The sequence below is a fragment of the Peromyscus leucopus genome, chromosome 4, assembly GCF_004664715.2.
Source record: "Peromyscus leucopus breed LL Stock chromosome 4, UCI_PerLeu_2.1, whole genome shotgun sequence".
Lineage (NCBI taxonomy): Eukaryota > Metazoa > Chordata > Mammalia > Rodentia > Cricetidae > Peromyscus > Peromyscus leucopus.
The window spans coordinates 40,192,495-40,213,020 of record NC_051066.1 but is presented as its reverse complement, the minus strand read 5'-3'; the positions used below and the strand labels follow the sequence as shown (position 1 = coordinate 40,213,020).

The window sequence follows — 20,526 nt, the reverse complement described above, 5'->3', positions numbered from 1 at the left end:
GCTGATGATCTTCTGCTGCTTGTAGTACAACAACCACTTTTAACTCATCACTTTTTCTTTCAAATAATTATAATCTCATGCTCCTCATCTGCCCCATTTTTCCATTCTCCTTTCTACCACTTCAGTCACTATTATATAACCAACCACATTTCCCTCTGATCCATGAAGTTACCTGGTACTTAGTGTTAGGGCACACCCTACTTTGCATTCTTTTGTTGGTATGTGTGGGGAGTGCTTGGAATTGAGCCTTTGTCCTTGAGCATGTAGCTAGGCACTCAACCATTGAGCGATGTCAGCCCCTCTTTGCCTATGAAAGGAAAAGTATTAAACATGCAGAATTATGATATATATTCATCTTACAGATTTTGGTATTTAACATAAAATATGGATAGGCACATAGCTCTGCATTAGAGTACTTGCTTAGCATGTATAAGATCCTACGTTTGATCCCATTGGATAAATAGAAGCTGAATTTCTACTTCCCTTGAAAAATAGTCTCAAAAACCCATAGAGACTAAGCTCTTGCATGGTAATTGCTGGGAGGTGGATTGTCTTTCCCTCAATGCTACACTGAAGGCTCAACATTTAATTCTTATGAATGTGACTACATTTGGAAGTGATAACTTTAAAAATTTAATGAAACTAACACACAATTATCTTGGATCAGGGTGGACCTTAGTCCAATGACTGAAATTCTTGCAAAATAAGGGAAACTTATATAATATATATATATATATATATATATATATATATATATATATGCAGTTTTGACATTTTGTTCTTTGACTCTATCTTATTAAAAAATGAAGGCTATATATACCATTTGATGTTGTGTGCTGTATAATTATTTATCCTGAGAATTGTTCTATGTATTAGATTATTTATGTCAATATCTTTTTTTTTTTTTGGTTTTTTGAGACAGGGTTTCTCTGTGTAGCTTTGCGCCTTTCCTGGGACTCACTTGGTAGCCCAGGCTGGCCTCGAACTCACAGAGATCTGCCTGGCTCTGCTTCGAGCTATCAGAAGATCCTTCAGAGTTTGAACACTAAGAATGACAATGTCAATATTCTAGTAGGGGAGAAGGAAACAACAAAAGCTCTTCCAGTGTTCCAGGGTATTGTTTCTAACCAGACTCATTAAAGCAAATAAATACAGCAGTGTTAAATACAAATGTCTTGTAATTTCAAGAAACTTTTAAGAAGTAAATAAAAATGTTCATTGTACTAACACACTTTCATCTCTTAATTCATGACAAAGAGTGTGAAGGGTATCTCACTGTCACTATTGCTTTTAATAAGAACAACACAGATATCAATTTGGGCACATTTATTTAAAAATAAATTGTTTAATTCCAAGTACATCAGTTAATTTTCTCCTTGCTACAACAATATCCTGACTACAGCTAAAGGGAGGAAGAATTTACATGTGGCTCAGAATTTGAGAATATAGTCCATCAATGCAGGAAAGTCTGGATAGCCAAAGCCTGAGGAGACTGGTCACATTCATCCTCAGAAAGGAAACACAGTCAGATGAGTACTGATGTTCATCTCCCTTCCTCTATTTCATTCAACCCAGGACCCTAGGCTATAGAATGTTACTACCCACATATCAGGTGGGTCCTTCCACCTCTGTCAATCCAATCCAGTAACTCTCTAACAAGGATGCTCAGACATTTGTCAGCAAGGTGATTCTACATCCTACCAAGTAAACAATCAATATTGACCATCCCTTCAAGCTTAGTATGGTTAATAAAAATACCTGCATACTGTTGGTCACTGAATAAGAAATGTTGTGTTGATTTTATAAAGCTCCATAAACAAAGGCCTCAAGTCTTAACCAGCTTTGTTTAATGCATGAATGTGGTTTCATTTTTCCCTACTGCCTGGAGTTTAAAGGCAATAGCTAAAATTCTAAAAGCCATCCTGAAACAACTTATTAATAATAGAGGATAAACACACTGGAAGTTGGGATCCTTAGGGGGAAAAGAGCTGACATATACTTTCAAAATTGCTTCCCTTGGGACATTAATACATGAGAAAAAGGTAAATTTTCATCCAGTTAATACTACTCTTATTTTAGTTCTCCTAACACATGAAGTATAGTCTACTTCTGGTTTATTTACAGCTAATTTTAGTTCTATAAATCTTTTCATAGTTTTCTTAATGATAATTTGGTCTGCTTAAATATTGCTCTACTCGTGGTATTTTTGAAGTTCAAAAACTGTCAAGTGTACATTGTGAGAGCATGGTTGGATCAGGATAATTATACAAGAAGCTTAACCTTCTTTCTATAATGTTCAGAGCCATAATCACAAGGGTAATTATAATAATTATATAAATAAATATCTGTGATGTCTTCATTTAGTATTATTTTCATCCAAGAAAATGATCCACATGGCTTTAAGCAGTCTTTGGGGGAAGGTGGGAGACTTGTCTGAGTGAAACAAGCATTTGATCTCTTTTATTTTTTGTTATAGGATATTAATTACAAAATTAATATGTAAAAATTGTCCCCTCTTATACTAAAATATAATGTTCTTCGGCCTTCGAGTGTGAGGTGTTCAGTTAAACTACTCATTATGACTTCTTGCTCTTGATACATTGCATGATTTTTGAAAGCCCGTGGTGCCTCAATACCATTCCTAGAAACTGCAATGCTATTGGGATGACATATAGACCAACGACGACAACTATTTGTTGAATTCCACAGTTGATTGAAATCCACAATACAGTTGGAAGTCACTGCTTTAAACTGTAATGAAGATATGCACTTTCTCTGCTGGGGATGAGCAAATAGCAACTGCTAAGCTGCCTGATGCTAACAAGGCAATCAGAAAAACCCTTGGTTTTGTCACCACACATTTCTCTTCTGATAGTCTTATCTCTTAGTCACTCATTAGCCATGCTAAAATAGGAGTGTAAATTGAGTAAAACTACATGTAAACTCCAAGCTCACAACTGGGAAGTGTCCATATACACCTATTGTGCCATGTGTAGTTTCTTTGCTAGAGTAGATTGACAAAGTTTAGATTGTTTGCACAGCCAATGATTCTCTATTTCTGTAGAGAATGAAAGTTATAAATAGTTCATAGTCACATGTGATGGTTAAAGTTTAAATTTATTACCATGTACATGGGTTAGATTGATTCCCTTAATCTCATTCATATAGGAGGGCACTGGGACCTGAAGCACTTGAACATTTCACATGACATTTGGTACACCATATTAATGATATCAATTAATCAGAGCAAATGAATAAGACATGAAATGTGTACTAGAGGCAGAGATATAGCAATTAAGCCTCTACAATGCTGTCAAGATGACATAAAATATACAGTAATATTTGGCATATTTCTAGGGGGAAATATAATATGTAGGGTTTAAGACAAGCTCCAGCAGGAAAATTACAACAGAAGTCTCTTAAGGTTATGTAGAAAAAACCATGGCATTTGTTGAAAAAAAAAGTGTAAATTTTTTAAAGGAAATAAAAAAAAATGTACTGTATGTGATATCAGACTTTCATTGGGTTTGACTGTCTGACTAGGGAGCCAACTAGAAACTAATTCTGGGCAGAGTTCACAGTCTGTCAGATGAACACAGTAGCAACTCATCACAGGCATAATAAGTAAGCCACCCAAGAATGTTCACATCCCAATCCTCAGAAAATGTGAATGTGTTAAGTTTTATGGTACACACTGTTGCCACCTACAAACTCAATGAGTTAACAGCAAAGCAAATAATAAACAGAAGTTTGCGACAAATTATTGAATAGGAGAAAGTGTTTATAAGCCATTCATTCCCACCAAAGGAGTAATACCCACAATATATAACTAAAAATGCTCAATAGCAATAAAAATGAATAATGCGGTTAATAAATGGAAAATTATCTGAAAAGACATTTCTCAAAAGAGGAAGCACATATAGCAAATCATAGGAAAAAACACATATCTAATCAGGAGGGAAATGAAAGTTAAGACCACATTTGACACAATCTCAAACCAATTAGATCATATATAACAAAAACTTTGACAATCGCTAGAAAGGGCTGGAGACCATGCATATGATACACAGGTTAAGTTAACATTCAACTGTGGAAAGCAATATGGAAGTTTCTCAAAAAATGAGACTATTATATGACTCAAAAAATCCCACCACTTGTGTATATCTTCAATGGGAGGATGCAAGGGAGGCTGCAGCTGGGATGTAAAATAAATAGATGAATAAAATAAAATAGAAAGAAAGAAATGATTTGAAACAATTAAAGATATCCCCGAGTCTTTATGTTTATTGCATCTTAGTTTCCAATGTACGGTATTAAGCAAAATATCAATCAGTAAATCAGTAGATTAAAGTGCAGCACTTATAACAAATGAAGTAAGTAATACTCAGCTAGAAAAAGATGAAATTATGTCACTTTGCATCAATATGGATGAATGTGGGTATCACAGCAAATGAAATGAAGCCAGACATTCAAAGAGAAGTTCTGAAATATGATGTCATGCATGTATTACCTATAAAAAGACTGTTTATAGAGTTAGTAGAATGGTGATTAGTAGAGGCTGGGAAGGTGGGTGTGAGGAAGTGTTCATATATTTGCTAATGGGGACAAATTATGTATTCTGCTTTAAAAACAACACAGTCAGCACTATTCTTCCACTAATCAAAATGCTTGGATTTTTTGGATGTTTCAATATCAATAAAAGATAAATTATTGGGGGTGATAAATAATTTAAGTGTATTTATTTAGTTGGACCCCATTGGATAAATATAATTAACATCACACCATGAAGACAGACAATTATTGTCTGTAAAAAAAAAAAAAGTACTTTACAACATGACACATATCATTCACTCAATATATAGTTTAGGTCTATAACTTTCTGCTGTCATAACTCAACACTGGTTGGCACGTAACAGTTTCCTTTGAGAAGGAAACATTCCATCCTGCAAGGAAACTCTATAAGCAGTGAGATAAATAACTCAAAATAGCTTCAGGAAGACTCTGAAATTGACCCGATTCACTGGGCTCCTCCCTGCCAAAATAAACAAGAAAAGCTAAAATTGCCTTTCAGAGAAGCTGAGCTGCAAAGAAAACTCTTCGTCTGTCAAGACAAGTTACAAAGAAGATTGTGGGACCAGACCAGCAGCTGCCTGGAAGAAGCAGAAAGTAGCAGATCTACCTGGAAGAGGGTGTGTTAGACCAACTGAACCACTTGGAAGGGTGACTTTATCCTGTTGAGCTGCCTGCTTACTGTGAGAAGTACTTTTGGTTTCCAGCTTTTAGTTCCTGCATGTTGGAGAGAGCACTGTTGATACGTCTATCTCTGAGTTGTTTCTGTTCTTGTAAGTCACTCCGCATCCATACTCCTTTAAGTAACCCCAATAAACCCATGATTCACCAAGTTGAACTTCAGTGGTATCCATACTTTGGTCTGTCCTGGGTTCCCTATCTGGAGTGAGGAGATGTGTGTGTTGAATCTCCCCAGGAAAAGTTTTGTCACACAATACTTGGTAAACAAGTACAGATTTGCATTTGTATATGGGAGCCCTCCACCTTACAGACTGGGTGAATTTGAATTTACTTGTGTTAAGACTGAATGCTGAATATGTGGAATATTGCCACTACCTGTCAATTTTCAGCTTGGATTATCACCATACCTTGGTTCTTTGAGGAAGATCTTTGACCTGAAAAATTAATTATTACATTGCTCAGTTTTAAAGCTCAGAATAGTTAACTTAGGTCTTTCCATGAAATATCATGGCCTTAACCACAGGATTGGTTTTTCAAATGTGAACTTGCAGAAGTTCATTAATATAGTTCCCATTCCCAAATCACTTACTTTTAATACTCATTAAGGTATCTCTTAGCTCCATTATCAAGGCTGATCAACTTCTTTACTGGACTTTTCCCCAAAACCTCTTGATCAAGAGAGTCAAATTCTATTTATTATTATTATTCAAAATGCCCAGTATTTAGAAGGAGTAGGCTCTTAAAGATGTGGAATGACTCTTAATAGACAGTATCTTGGAAACGGACACTCACTGTCAATTACCTGCAGACAGGCAGTCTCGCTGCTGTTCTTATTGTACATTATGTACAAATTGGTGTTTGCTACTCTAATGGTGGAAAGCATATAAAATGTCCTATAAAAATTTCTAATCTGATTGTGGATTAGTTGGGGGTGGTACGGTGGTGAGTTCTGTAATTCAAAGAAAAAATACTTTCTGAGGTACCAGGACAAGAAGACACCAACTGTCCCTAAAGAAGAAATGATCCCACTGAAGACCGCTGTGCTATGAGGATTTGCTTATTTTGTTTTTGTTCCTATGGCTAAGAAGAGAGACAGTAGCACCAGAGGAAGAGGGAAAAAAGAAAGATAAAGGCCTTTGGCCAGCCAGTGTTTTGTATGGGCAAATAAATGGTGAATTCAATTAATTCCTGAGGGACTACAAGAAAATTTTCCAAGGCTACTTTTCCTATTGCCTAACAATATTTATATCATTGCAGCCACAATAATGAAATTTTATTGTTTCTTTTTAAAAGCAAATCATAAGTTACCATTTTAATGATTATAAACAACTGAAAAATTTGTTGAAATGTGAAAAAAGTATGTCTGACCAGTTATAAAAACTTTGCTACATTTGAATGGAAAAAACTATATAAATCTTTCATGGACTTTCTTTTCTGTATCAGACCAGTATTTTCTGCTTTGGATTTTATATATTCAAAGTGTCTGTATGTGTTCCCGAGACAAATAAATATGTCATGTATTAATTGTAGAATTTAGTATCTGATTAATATTGGTTTCACTTGAATTATTAAATTAGGCACAATAAAATGTATATAATGTATATCTTAATTACTTGTCTTGATGCTATAATTAAAAAAACTGTAATAAAAACCTTAAAGACATGTTTATTTTGGTTCACAGTTGAGGGTACAGTTTAGCATAGTGGAGCCGGTACCGTGACAGAAGCAGGAGGTGGCAGGTCATGTTGTGTACCTAGAGAGGAAGGAAAAGGTGATGAACGCTTGTGCCCATCTCACTTTTCCTTTATGTACAACCAAGGATTGCCCTAGTTTCTTTTCCTGTTTCTGCAGTAAAATACTCCGAAAAGGCAACAGAAAGGAGAAAAAGGTTATTCTCTCTCACCACCTGAAGGCTCTGCCTACCATCATAGAGCACACGAGGTTGCAGAAGCTCGAAACCGCCGATATCTCTGTATCCACAACCACGAAGCAGAGAAAGATGAAGCCATGCTGCTGCTCAGTTCCTTTCACCATTTCTACTCTCTGCAATCCCAGTTGCATAGATATTCACACTTAATTAATGTACCCGAAACAGTTCCCCAAAGGGAAACCCAGAGGTCCACCTCCTGGGTGATTCTGGAACTTGTTAGTTGACAATCAACGCTAATCATCACACATGGAAATGGAGCTGCCCATATTTAGGGTGGGACTTCACATTTCAGGTAATCCACAGGCTCGCCCAGAGGCTTGTCTCCTTGATGAGTCTGGATCCTGTCAAGCTGACATCCTTAACCATCACAACATGCCACATTCATCTTTTCCCTTTGGACACCCAGAAGTGCAGATGGAATTTTAATGATCAGTCGTGGTAACTGCAGCAACTCTGTTTGTCTTTTCACTTAGATGTGTGTTCATAAAGTATAAAGATTTAAGACATTAGCTGACACATAGCATGTATTTCAGTTATTGCTCAATTTTAATGGACACTTTCTTCAAACACTTGAGAAAATATAATGAATCAGTGACTTAGACATTTCCTCATATTTTGAAAAGAAATGACTGCTGAATGTCTTAATGCAGAAATGTTACCCTTGAATAATTTCTGCACGTTTATGAATGGCTCTCTCTCAGGTACTGTAGTTAAGAGGCATGATCCCTTTAAACAAATTGGAAAAGCAAAGATATAAAAGGAAGAAGTCTATTTGTTAAAATAATGTAGGCTTGTAAAATTTCTAACTTGAATTAACTAAAGATACAGTGATATATCACCTATTTGTACTCTTCTGAAGACTTGCTGTAGGAAGAGGTCAATGTCTTATAGTTTTAAGTGTATCCATATTCACTGCAAACATCATTGCTCAAAGCCACATAGTTTAACAATGAAAGTGTATACACACTTCTGAATGGTTGAAAGATTTAAACTTGTAGATGTGTTGCATATGTATTATCATTACATTTCTGATTAGACAATCATAGAAGATGCACATTCATATTCAGGTCATGGAATGGTTCAGAGAGCAGCAAAGTTATCAGTCATTTCAACTGGGCAGCTTTATGGAAAATCACCAGACAATTCAATGTTTACAATGAGTTTTGTAGGGATCATTATAGCTTCCTGGTATATGTAGAAAGAATGAAACAAAAAGTCCTGTTGGTGCACAGCAGAGGGAAATTAGCGTGTAACATGATTTGAAGGAGATCAGGAAAATGAAATGTCCTCCAAGAAATGGCTCACTGTGTCTCACATTTTGCTGCTAGCTCATATTAGCGAGTCCCTGAGAACTGTATACAAATGTTTCTGTCAGGAAATTTTCTTTTGGGAATTACTTGAGAAAGTGTAGAGAATGAAGATGCATCATAAGTTATGCATGTAAATATGTTCTTGGAACCTTTGACAGAGAATAAGAAAACTCTGGCATTGAATTTCCAGTATGAAATAAAATGTGCAAAAATACTCCTGGAGTCACTTCACAGTAGAGGTTGACTACAATGCAGAGTTCAGATCTAACATCAAGAGGGAATGTTGCTGGGAAATGTTGAGGCATGAAGATTAACCTGGTTTTATAAAAAAATGAAGACAGATTCAACAAGTATATCATATTTGTTTTTATTTACTTTTTGGGTGGTTTGCATTTTCTATTTGTTGTAATTCACTGTCCCAGACATACTATTAGAAGCCTGCATAGACTAGAACAATTTTGTCTCCAGGAAGAAACAAGCATGAGGAAAGTGTAAAGCTGGAGATAGAACAATTCTGTGCCTCACAATGGCAAAGCCATGAGTTGAGTTACGACTGCTGATAGAGACTTTTATAGCAGAAGACTAGCAGGTTTCTGAGTCAGGACTGATAGGTTCTGAGTCAAGAACAATAATATGGAGGTCTCTGTTGCTTTCAACCAGGGTACACTTACCATCACACACGGGAAAAGAACTTTCTTTCTCTACTCTTTGCTAATCTTTCAGTGCTATAGCCAATGAGATAACTTGAGTTTTCAAGAGAATGCCAATGTTGCATTGCTTAATTCTGATATCAGTATACGTCTGCAAAAAAAAAAAAAAAAAAAAAAAAAAAAAAAAAAACTTCTAGAACTATTTTGAATGATTATTATCAAAGTAAACTACAGACAATGCCACATGAATAGTATGACAGCCAAAGTCTTTTCTTTTATTAAATAAATAATATTAAAATATTATTTTTGGTATCTATTGTTCCTTTTTTTTAAAAAAAATATTCACTTATTTACCATGGGCTGGGGTGAGGAGTACTTGAATGTCACACACTGTGTCTGTGGAACTCAGAATATGGCTTGCTGGAAATGATTCTTTCCTCCTACTATGTGGATCCTCTGAATTGAATTGAATTTCTCCATCTTGGAGGTAAGTGCCTTTACCTGCTGAGCCATCCCATGGGCCCTTAAATGGATTCTTTCATGAATGACTTAAATAGTATCTTAAAGCCAAAACTTGTATCTGTGAGAATGCAGATACTTAAAATATCATAAAACAAAAGTGAAAAGATTTGGTATAAGAGTTTCTGACTTGAATTCATTCTTTAGATTATAGCTGATAAAATGAGAAATGATAGTGAGAAACCAATAGCCAGAGAAAATGACACCATGCTATTTGCTGCTGTGTGACATAAAGCTGTGAAATAGAGCCGGGCGTGGTGGCGCACGCCTTTAATCCCAGCACTCGGGGGGGGGGGGGGGGGGGGGGGGGGGGAGACAGGCGGATCTCTGTGAGTTCGAGGCCAGCCTGGGCTACCAAGTGAGCTCCAGGAAAGGCGCAAAGCTACACAGAGAAACCCTGTCTCGAAAAAACAAAAAACAAAAAACAAAACAAAACAAAAAAAAAGCTGTGAAATAACAATATAAATTAAAGATGACAAAAATTTAATCTTCTATAACATGAAGAATGCATATATGAAATGAGAATCATTTCCAGTGCCGGTCTATCTCAGGCTAACAATGTTAATGACTAATTCAATAGAAGGCAGCCATCAAATGTTTTGTTACTTCATTTAACTCCCTGTATAATATATATATTAATAGCATCGAACAAAATAATTTAACACAGAATGCTGGAAAGGAAATATTATTCTGATACAGTTGCATAATTACATTTTGTTTAAGATGATATAGAATATTCAGACAAATCAGAGACAGAAAAATGGGAATTTATCTCAGAAAAGATTAAGTAGCCACATTGGGTTAAAGTATCGGAAAGCCTTTCAAGATCCAAAGTGCTGCAAAGCTTTGCTGCAATGTGCCTGGATATGAAGCATGGCTGAGATATGCAGTGTTTGTTAAAAAGAAACATTCAAATTAGTTATCAAATTTAGAAATTTAACAGATTTGGGAGAAGGAGTATGTTTTAGCAGTCAGAAGAGAATGGGATTCACATACTAGTTACAAGGCTGCAAAGTGAACTGAACTGAACTGAACTCATTTTATGACCTGAAGCAAATTTCTCCATCTCAATTTTCTTAGCTGTAAAACTGAGCCTGAATGAAAGACAGTTCTCATGCACTCACCTGCCTCTTTCTGTGAGCAGGACGTTCCCTTCGAAGTCAGCATAGAAAACTGGGAGGAGGAAATGGCAATGAGAACAAACATTAACACATACACAGTACATATATGAACTCTGGCTTTTAATGGTACCATCCATATAACCACTTGAAGCATGATCATCATTGATTGACAGTCAAGGAAAGCTATTTAATTGCAAATATATAGTCCTACTTAACAATTTCAATATAGAATTGATTTTGCATTGCCAATGAGCCTGCTACTCTGCACGCATGTTTATTCTTATTTATGATGTCATTAAAATGGATGCTATTTGTAAATAGTTTATAAACACTGTTAGAATATAAAGCATGTATCAATTTTGTATAACAATCTGAATAGGAAAATGATCAGTGTTTACTTTGAGATTTTTATTGGCAATTAGAAAATCTGTTTTCTTTCCACCATTCCTTCCTGTTTTTTTCTCCCTGTCCCTGTTCCCTCTTGTTCTTTTTGTTGCCCCTTCCTCTCTTGCTACTCACATTTCTTTCTCTCCTCTTACAGTCTTCTCTTTTTCCCACTATTTCCTTTTATATATTCTTCCTCTGCCTCACCTGTTGCAATTGCATTTCTCCCATTGACCCTTCCCTTCTCTTTTCTCTCTGTCCATTCATATGTTCATCCTGTGTGTTTTCTCTTCTTCTTTCTCATAACAACACTTATTGGCCACCACTATATGACAGATGGCATGCACAATATTAGGAATCCTGAAATAAATAACACATGGTCGCCAAGATACTGAATATGTGTCTAAAAGGAGAAAAGAATAATTTGAAACTTGTTAGTAAAATCATACAGAGGGCAATTGAGAATGAGGTTCAGGCTGAAACAATAAGGCTTATTCACAATCTTTCATTTCTAGCCTCTATCAACACTTTCAAAGACCACTTAAAAGTGTAGAGTGCAGACAATAAGCCCCTACCCAACTGTGCCATGCTAGACTAGATGATATCACAAGGATTTAAAATTGCTCTCCCTGAAGATCTCAAGTCTTTTAATAATAGATTGTCTTGTTATTTTAAAAATCATTCTTGGTTTGGGGTAAAATCTCAGTGAGTAAGACTACTTGAAATGAAAGCAAGGGGACCCGGGTTCGAACAGTACACATCTACATAAAAGCAAAACATAGACACATGTGCCTAAAATCTCAGGAGAGCATTGGCAGACCAAACTAGTCAAAACAATGGTATTTGGGTTTGGTGAGAGACGCTGTCCTAAAATATTTAGGTGCAGAGTCATAATGTCACCCTGTGTACTTTTCTGGCCTTAATATGTCTGGGTATCTTAAAGACAACTATCTCTAGCAATGAAACTACTTCGTATTATTTTTAGAATCCATTATACATGCACATTAGTGTGCACACTTACACACACACACACACATTAAAATTACTCTGAATAGACTTAGGAATAGTGAAACAACTGATCACATGCCTGAATTTTTTAAAACCTAAACTTTCCTCAATAGTCTTTTGCTTAATTTTTTGGAACTGTCTTTGAATTATCCCACCTGCTAACAGTGTTTATATATGCCTAAGGCCTGGCCCCATTCTTTGTCAGTTTAACATCAGAATGGAGGAGTCTCACTAGCTAAAATCAGTTGCATAGGTACTATATACCTGTATCACCGATCTCTAAAGCCTTGAACCTCAAATCTCCTGTTTTACAGGTCTTCATCTTATTTGGTAAGATAATTTTTAAGAAAATTAAGTGTTGTAGAATATTATTTTAAGATGTGTTACATTTGTTTACTCTGTGGAATGTGTGTTTAATGATGAAATATGTGTTGCATTTGTTTAACTCTGTGAAGCTGTGTTAATTTGCCTGTCTAAAACACCTGGTGGTCTAACAAAGAGATGAACAGCTTTACTATTGTAAAGCAGGAGAAAGTATAGGTGGGGATGGCAGGCAGAGAGAATAAAAAGGAGGAATATGAGAGGAAAAGAAGAAGAGTAAGAGGGATCAAGGAGGAGGACATCAGGGGCCAGCCACCCAGCTTACATAGAGTAAGAGTGAAAGTAAGATATACAGAAGTATGAAAAGGAAAAAAAAAAAAAACACTCAGTGGCAAAAGGTAGGTGGGATGATTTAAAGTTAAAAGCTGGCAGAAAACAAGCCAAGCTAAGTCTGGGCATTTGTAATTAAGAATAAGCCTGTGTGTGTGATTTATTTGGGAGCTGGGTGGCGGGTCCCCCAAAAGGGTAAAGAGCAAAAACAAACAACAACTAAGCCAATTTTTGAGTGAACTATTTGAGTAGACATATCTGGAAACCTATCTGTGTTATTTATAAACCTCATCCACACCTTTTCCCTTTATATATTTTAATCTGAATTCTTTCATTATAATATTAAAAAAATTATAGTAGTAAGTATGCCACATCTATGGGTCCTAAGAGTCCTTCCAGTGATCCATAAAGCTGAGCATTCTGGAGACCAACAACACACAACAGATCCCTGATGCCTGTATTTCACACTCTGCAGACCACACATCCTCCCATAGTTACCCAAGGTGATAAAGTTACCCAGGAAAAAGTTGGTAACTGTAAATTAGACCCCTTTGTATTGTTTTTTTACTATAACAGGCAAACCTATCATGTTTTCAAGATAAACATTTTTAATTCTATTTTTTGTTTATTGAAAATAGATTTTTTCATATAATATATTCTGATTATGGTTTCTTCTCCCCACCTCCCATCTCATCCAGATATATACATAACTTCTTTGTATCTTCTTAGAAAACAAGGAAGCATCTAAGGAATAATAATAAAATGATAAGACAAAAACAAAGACAAATTGGAATATGAAAAAATAAACAGAAGAAAAAGAGCCAAAGAAAAAGCACAAGAAATACATATAGATGCAGAGGTGATCACACACAGAGAAATACCTTAAAAACACAAAATCAGAGGCCAAAATATATATGCAATGGACCTATAAGGTTAAAATAATTCCCAGATACAACATTTTGAGACAAAAAGCCTGCAAAGATACCATTGGGTTTGTTTCATGTTCGCCAACTACTGCTGAGGATGGGCCCTATCTTTAAGAATGGTTTGTTTCCATTTGTTGTTGTTGTTTGTTTGTTTGTTTTTAGAGACAGGGATTCTTTGTGTATCTCTGGCTGTCATAGAACTCACTCAGTTTGGCATAGAACTCAGAGATCCACCTGCCTCTGTCTCCCTGAGTGCTGGGATTAAAGGCATGTGCCACCACAGCTGTGGCGCCTCCATGGGACTGGACAAGGACCTCTGCATAGTGAGACAGTTGTGTAGCTTGATCTGCTTTAGGAGCCCCCTGGTAGAACCCATCCCTGGTGCACGAGCAGGCTAAATTAGAGAACCACAGAGGTTAGGTAAAGAGTAAAGCAATGAAGAGGGGGAAGAATGGATCTTCCTAGAAAGAGCAAATGGAATAGATAGTTAAGAATGGACAGGAACTATACTGGAATATCAAGATCAAATGGTGAAGGGGAGGGATAGTGGGGTAAGGGTAGAATATGTGAAGGGACAGGTAAAACTAAGGGCCACTTGAGGTTTGGTATAGAACCCTAATACTACAGAAACTTCCTAAATTATATACAAGAAAAATATTCTTAAAAAAACATTTATCTGCACCTTTAAAATGTGTTTATCACATTTTATATCAATTATTCTTCAATATTATTTTTAAATTTAAAATTTTTGGATTTTGATAAAGGTGTTCTAAAACTGTGCAGAAAAGCTATAATGTCAGTATAAAGATAGGAAAAGCTCTAAATAAATTTACTGTTTTATGTATCCTTCATGTAGCAGCCAAAAACATTTATGACTTCCCCTGATGATAGAGAAATTCATGATTAAATCAACTTTTCAAGCTCTTATAGTTTGGTTCAGTGTTTTCCCCAAAGGCTCCTCAATCTATCCCACAAAGGGAACTTTAAGTCACCCCCATCATTTTGCCAGAAGTACTTGAACATGCTGTAAAATTGGTTAGACATAATTGGAATTCTTCCTTCAAAATAAAAGGCAAATTTAATGAGGTCTGCTCAACTACCTCAAAATATATTTATAGAAGAACACTTATTTGTGAATGATAATGTTGCATAAGGAAACATAGAAAATAGCAAGTTATTGTAAAGCAAGATTCATTTCCCAGTTAAATTTTTCAAAATAACTGATGTCAAGTTAAATGTAGGGACTATATCAAACAGTTTAAGGGAAAAAATGAATAGGCAAACTAAAACAATTTTAATATCTACAGATACTGTGTGAAGTACTCAGACTTCAAGAAAGTGATATGTAAAATGTTTCTCAATTTTAGTCAACTAATGAGTTATTTCTTAAATTAAAAAAAATTCATATTGTGAACCATCTTACTACTGTATGCTGCCAAATGTTCAGCTGGAATATTACTATAATATTCCAATTTTATCATATTGGGGTAATTTCTATAAGTTATAGAGTTCGGTTATTTCTTGTTATCTGTTATTCTTTGTTATCATCACTTCTTGTTTCTGTTATTGATGGATCTTTGACTCATTTGAACAGGTTATTTTCTGTAATAACTGGTGGTATACTTTAGAAAGGAGATAGCCACCTCAGTCTTCATAGAATCAAGTTTATTACTATAGTCAGTTTAATATATCAGCAATGAGACAAATCATTTACTATGTACCAGATTTTATGCTAAAAATCTGTATATATCTTTTACTTACTGTTCACACGAACCTGAAAATCAGGAATTTTCCCACTGATTTGAGAAATGAAGCCACAAATATATATCTTAAATATTTTCAATATTTTCTGTTATATTTTATTTTTTGTGTAAGGGATGTCTATGTATGTGTATGGTCGTGTCAGAGATCAATGTTGGGTATCTCCCAATATCACTCTTCCCCTTAGATTTTAAAGGCCTAAGATTGTTATTAGGTATCTTCCTTGATTGCTTTCCACCTTATTTTGGGGGGGCAGGATCTCTCACTGAATCTTGAGCTCAGTTTCAAATAGCTGAAATATCTGGGATTTACCTGTCCCCATTTGCCAAGCATTGGTGTTACAGAGAAGCCATCATACCTGTTTCCCTGTGGGAGATGGGAATCCCAAGCCTGGTCATGAGAACTCAGATTGTCATGATATGCAGAAACCTCTTCAACAGTTGAGCTGTCTCCCAGCCCCTAATTCCACTATAATAAAGTAGTGTAATGGTAGAACCTAGTCTTTCCTCTACTTCTTTCTCTACTCCAAACTGCAAACATATTATTGTGTTAATAGAGGACTTCAACATTCCCACCTCTTAGGTGATTCCAAGCTATAAAGGATAAGGCAAGACAAAATCTGCCTAACTCATAACTGTAGAGTCGGGTGTTTCTTAAGTTAGGTGTGACCCAGTTAGTAAGAGATGATACAGCATCTCCACAGAAGACCACATTAAGATACCCATTAAAATGATGCATTGTGGCCATCAGATAAATAAAAGTTTTGCTAAATTATATGAAAACTTTACATAAATCTCATCAAATTACTTTCTATATCACCTCAAAAACAGTAAAATGCTAAAGTAATACCATTTATTTGCTGATAGAGTTTTTATTTTTCATTTTCAGCATAAAAATAGCACTTAAGCATTCCATGATGATTAATATTCTTTCCATAAAGACTGGAGAAAACATAAAATGCTTAAAATTTTTCTAATGTAGGATCTTAAGAAAAGTTTCATTTTTTAAAGTATGCTAGGAATTGAACCTAGATTGCCATGCATGATAAGCAAGCATGCTTTATCACTGAGCAGTACACCCAAAACCACACATATGCATAAATGTGTGCATAAAAAAATCACTATTTGTTATATAGTAGGCATTGTTAAAATATTTACATATTTAAATTCTTAATATCTGAGATTCAAGGAAATGTGAATAACTACAAGTTCTAAAAGTTGTATGAATCTATTTTGTATCTTTGCACATAATTAGGTGACTGAGTGTCAAGTTGCACATTTTATGGGATTTTGAGAGCTTAGTTTATGCAATTTTTCAGCATTTGGATTTACAACTCCAAATATTCAAAATGCTTGTTAGAAATAAAACCCATAATGTATGAAGCCAGGTTTTACAGAAGGTGGGGATGAAAAGAGATAACTTTCTAGCCAGCAAGATGCCCTGGCTGTCACCCTCTGGTTTTGTTCTATTATTGGGTGAGTATAGATTAATGTCCTTGCCTCCACTGTGACAATATATAATGAACACGATTACTGGGGTAATTTAGAAACAGAATACATTTAATCTTCTGTTGAAATCAACCAATTATAATACATAGGTTATGGAATGTTCTATGATTGTGCATAGACTTGTGAGTAGAACTGATGTTAGTTAAATATGACTGGGAAAGTGTGGAACCTAATATCTTACTCATATATTACATGGGCTATGAAAATTTATCATGTATTTTATTAGCTAATCCAAACATACCATTTTGAGTATTGTAGCTAAGGAGAAAATACTCTAGTAAATAGGAATCCATTTTTCCTCTTGGAGAAAGTGGAGTTACAGAGTTTCCAAATGCAGTAGCCTGTGAAAGTCAGTGGCACAGTCCAAAAAGAAACATTGCACAACAAACTTGTGCATGTCTGTTCCTCTTTTCCTATAGTAGAGAAACATTTGTGTTTCAAAACATGCTAAGGACAGTTATTACCTTAAAGCGGTATTCATTTGCTGAGTTTAAAGGTCATTTAAAATTTATTAGCCAGTCATGCTGCTTTGTTACAACTTGCTGTCGTATTATTGTGTCAGGAAACCTTATAGGCAATGAAACGTTATACGGAAAACTTACAGTCCACACAATTTGTAGGTTATTCTTCTTTCTCTGGAGTCCTTGTTTTGGGGAAAAATGTGAACTTGAAGTTACTTAAAAAGCTAGGTAAAAAGGGAGGGTGTTTCAGAAGTGTGTCAAAAATAGCAATGTGTGTTTTTCTAGGCATTTGGTGACTAAGATCGGCTATGTGACTGAACAGCCACTTGACTGAGTTTGAAGTTGCGTTGTCATTGGTTGGCTTCCTCAGTAACCACTGGCTAACAGCAGTACCCGAGTCAGCACCACGGATAGCTCCACTCATTTTGCATCTGGAAGAGGAGCTCTTCTTGCAAGCCCAGCTGCAGTTGGGGAACAGAATGACAGAATAATCTACTTATAAAATAAAGGAAGATAGAATAAACCATGCTTCGGGAAAGTGTGTGTCCTCAATATTACAAGGGACGCAACTGTATAGATTCAGGAAAATTCAAGCTAATTAATTAGAAAATTCAACTTTTCCAAGCACTCACCATTTCACTTCATTGTTTTCAATACTTTCATGTACAATAATTAGAATTTCTTGGGTTCCTGTTTTTAATTTGGATTTGGGGGGTTGTATGTTTTATGGAACGTATGAAGTGTTATGTTAGTCTCCTATTTCCTACAAAATTGGTGATTCACCTTCCTAAACTAACCTTGCCTCTTGGCACTTAGTTCCAATCTCACTATTTCGCTTCAGAGGTGAGCTATAACTAACAAAACATGAACCCAACTGACTCAGACAAAGCAGGACGGTGGGCTGCACTCTGACCTATCAGAGACCCTCTAGCATGCAGCTACACGCCCTGATGGAAGTCTATGGACCTTTATTGCCAGAAAGAAACAGGAGGTTTGTCCATGCTCTCTTTTGTAGAATGAAACGGTGGCAGATACAGAAAGGAGTGTAGCTGCGGCTATTACAGGTGACAGCATCAATGAAGGGAAAGAAGCAAGAGGGGAGAAAAGGAAACCTGGAAAAAACAACTTTGAAAAGATGTTTTCCTGGCATAGCTTGCCTTAAGTCTTCGGGAGTATTTGTCCGAAGCATGTGTAAGCCAGGAGGAGATTCCCACATTGGAAGACTGTGAGAAGCACGAACAACGATATCTCGATGTTGTTCTTTGAATCTCTTCCTGTCGTTTGCAAGCGCTCCCTTAGAAAAGGTGAGAAAGCTGAAAGAATTGGCTAGTGTGTTTAGAAGGTAAGTAGCAAGGGAGGTCACTTCAAGGCTGCGAACTCTTAGCCCCACCCACCTTTTGTTCCTTCTCCCTGGCGCCCAGCCTCACCCGGTCCGAACTCTTGCCTTGTTTTGTACCATTTGTTTACACTGTCTTTGGCCTTATCATCCTCCTGGCAACCCCTAGCGCCTGGAGACCCAGTCACCCCTCAAACGTGGCAACTCCTCGGGGACTCCCTCGGGGAAACCCGGCATGCTCAGCGGTGCTGACATCCTTCAGTCTTTCAGAGGCTTAGCTCAGTGCTGGATAGGCTGGGATTCATTCAGGGATCACCCCTGGCGTGCTCAGGTGTCCGAGCTGGACCCTGAAATTGCTCCTGCACTCTTAGGTGGCGCATCTTAAATCTTCAACATTCTGAGCGCCAGCAGAGATTTGAAACACTCATTGAAGGGCTGGCTTCCCACCTGTCTTTTCTTTGCAGCTGAGGGTGTGTTAGCTCCCTCGGTGCGAGGCGCTTAAAGATGAAGCCCTGTGGCTAGTGGCGTTGGAGATCACCTTCCCAGAGTAGCTGTTTTATCACTGAGTTTTGGAGATTTCTTGGCTGCCTTCCGCTAAGGCACGCTTGAGTAACCGGAGCTGTGGCGGCGCCCAAGCTCCCAGGATAAAGGCTGTGTGTGTGTGTGTGTGTGTGTGTGTGTGTGTGTGTGTGTGTGTGTAGGGGGAGAGGGCGGGGACAGAAACGTCAACCCCCACCCTACCTCCTTTTCTTTTTCCCCTTCCTGCAAAAGGCGCACAAGTCTTCCACCCCACCCCACCCCCGCCCACCAGCAATCCTTGGGGCTCTGGGCAACAGCCAGGTTAAGCCCATTTGCACTGGGAAATTGGCGCTGTTTGGGAGAAGAGAAACAGATCGATTGCCCTTGTGACTCCCCGCCCCCCCCCACCCCGGCCCAACCCCCCCCCCGCGTTCCTCGGCCCTCCCCCGCCGCCTCCCGCACCCCGCCTCCTCCCCTCCCCGCCCCCAAAGCCTCTCACCCGCGGCAGGCCGGTGCAAGGCCCCCTCCAGTAGGTGAGCGGGATGGATTGGATTCCGGCGGGGAACGCGGGTGTCTCGAAGTGGTGCTAATGGGAAGAGATTTCTGCTCTCCAAAGAAGATGCGCTGCCACAAAGAGCGGCTTGCGCGCCGGCCTGGGCTCTAGCCCGGGAGACATCCCGGGAGAACTCCGAGCTCGGAGCGCTCGGCTAAGACCCGGGCAACATGCCTGTTCGCAGGGGGCATGTGGCACCGCAAAACACCTTCCTGGGGACCATCATACGGAAATTTGAAGGACAGAGTAAGTTCGTTTGTTCTCTCCTGTCGCTCGCTTTCAGCTTTGGTAGAGCACTTGGCGTCCGTCGCTTCCAAGCTAGAGAGATGGACAACTCCGGTCTGTCAAGTTAGAGGCTGGGAAAGCCAGCCAGGCAGTTCGGATGGCAGCGGGAGTGTTCTCTCTCTCTAATATTAATTTGGATTTACATTTTAGATTATGGACTCCATTGTACAAGGCAATTTGATCCTCCTCTCCCACTGCTCCATTATCTGCCTTGCTACTTCATGCCCTACTAGTCTACTACCTTAAAGGGAACGTGCTGGTATAATACTGGCTTGTATTATAAGGCTCCTTTTCTGTGGCAGACTTTTTAAAGTCAGGAGCAGAGCCGACCACAGGCTGGGAACAAGGACATGT

At 37.5% G+C, this 20,526-nt stretch overlaps 1 protein-coding gene and 1 long non-coding RNA gene across 7 annotated transcripts in view; one reads left to right on the top strand and one right to left on the bottom strand.

Moving 5' to 3' along the window:
• The window catches only part of LOC114690207, an 81,740-nt gene extending 61,819 nt beyond the window's left edge, over positions 1–19,921 (bottom strand). For both annotated transcript variants that reach the window (XR_003734052.2, XR_003734066.2), the window contains exons 1-2: positions 19,834–19,921; positions 10,784–10,832 (exon numbers count right to left, since the gene is read on the bottom strand). This is a non-coding gene — a long non-coding RNA (uncharacterized LOC114690207). The remainder of the gene's footprint in view (positions 1–10,783; positions 10,833–19,833) is intronic.
• Positions 19,792–20,526, top strand: part of Kcnh7 (potassium voltage-gated channel subfamily H member 7) — a 446,991-nt gene continuing 446,256 nt past the window's right edge. For all 5 annotated transcript variants that reach the window (XM_028864467.2, XM_028864506.2, XM_028864388.2 and 2 more), the window contains exon 1: positions 19,792–20,133. In XM_028864467.2, coding sequence (XP_028720300.1) covers positions 20,058–20,133 — 76 coding nt within the window. In that variant the 5' untranslated portion in view covers positions 19,792–20,057. The remainder of the gene's footprint in view (positions 20,134–20,526) is intronic.